Raw genomic sequence first — 1,521 nt, forward strand, 5'->3', positions numbered from 1 at the left:
GATTTGGCTGCCAGGTAATTAAATAAATTTTCTTTTTTTTCTTAAATAAAATTGGAACGAATTAGTTTAAATTTTATCATTATTATTAAATATACGGGTAAAATTGATTTTTTTAGAAACTGCTTAGTGGGAACCAATTATTCAATTAAAGTAGCCGATATAGCTATGTGTTCACCCATGTACAAAAAAGATTACAGCGAAATAGGAGGTCGTCCTCCAGCACCAATTAGATGGTTGCCTTGGGAAAGCATTTTACTAGACCGATACACGTGCTCTAGTGGAGTGTGGTCTCTAGCTGTAACTATTTGGGAAGTCGTAAGTTTAGCGAGAGAAAGGCCTTTTCAACATATGACCAACGAAGAAGTTATACAAAACGCTGAGCATATGTACTACGGTGAAGAATTAAAGGTAAAAACAAATTTAAAAGAGAAATTTTACGTCATACGTTAATTACATTATATAAATTTAATTAATTATTTTTTAAGGTTTTACTTCCTAAGCCGACATTGTGTGATAATGAATTGTACAATATGTTATGTCACTGTTGGAAAAGAGATGAATCGGAGAGGCCAACGGTTAAAAAAATTTATAATTTTCTAAAAGGACATAATTTAGGATATGACCCATCAATGCACTGAACATAATATTTACAAAAAAATTTCGCTCAAACTGTATTAAATTATGTTTTTTTTTTTTTTTTTTTAAATTTCCTAAAAATTTTTTCAAAAAAGTGCCAATCAAAGGAGCTTTTCATCACAATATTTTGTTTTGATTTTTTCAATAATTAATTTTTTGTTTTTAAAAAAAAAATTATCATTCATTTAATTTCAAAGTATAATTTTTAAAATTTTTAAATATAGCAGGGTTGAAAAATGGTTGATGGTGGTGAGATAAATTTTGAAATGTAAAAACTAAATGATTTCAATAAAAAAAAAAAAAAAAAAACAACGACCAATAATATTTTAAGTAGAAAACTAAGTAGTAGTTATGCAAGGTTATAGAATTGTAAAATTACAAACATTGTTAAAATTCAGTAAATTTGTAAGCAAAAAAAAAAATAAAATGGCTACTTTTCATATTTACATAATTAATTAATAAATAATTAATATAAATTTTTTGTATCACAATAATAAACTGTGTAAAAAATTGTACATAAACAATATTTGATTTAAATTATTTAAAATAATTAATTTGTACTTAATTTTAATAATTTAGTTTTAAATAAATGAGTTTTTAAATGTTGGTAATTTTGAAAATAAATGAATGAAAAAATGTGTGAAAAACATTCGGTTAAAATGATGTAAAGTAATAAATAAGTAAATGAAAAATTGTAATTTTAGCCAATGAATTAATGTGCCTGACTTAATAAATAAAATAATAATAATAATAATAAATTTATTTGGCCACAGACAATCACAATAAAAAGAAATTACAAATCCCAATAATGTTGAGATTTGTAAACTACTCGACAAGTTTATTTTTATTTTTTAATTATGAAAAAACATTGGCAAATTATTTTTT

General features: G+C 23.7%; 1 protein-coding gene across 1 annotated transcript in view; it reads left to right on the top strand.

Moving 5' to 3' along the window:
- Positions 1–638, top strand: part of Phum_PHUM543320 (uncharacterized protein) — a gene marked incomplete at both ends in the record, with an annotated part of 39,014 nt that extends 38,376 nt beyond the window's left edge. Inside the window, 2 exons of the mRNA XM_002431671.1 lie at positions 128–408; positions 486–638. Of these exons, the coding sequence (XP_002431716.1) occupies positions 128–408; positions 486–638 (434 nt within the window). The remainder of the gene's footprint in view (positions 1–127; positions 409–485) is intronic.
- Between the last annotated feature and the right edge of the window lie 883 nt (positions 639–1,521).

Source organism: Pediculus humanus, genomic scaffold, assembly GCF_000006295.1.
Source record: "Pediculus humanus corporis 1103172108290 genomic scaffold, whole genome shotgun sequence".
In the NCBI taxonomy this organism is placed as follows: domain Eukaryota; kingdom Metazoa; phylum Arthropoda; class Insecta; order Psocodea; family Pediculidae; genus Pediculus; species Pediculus humanus.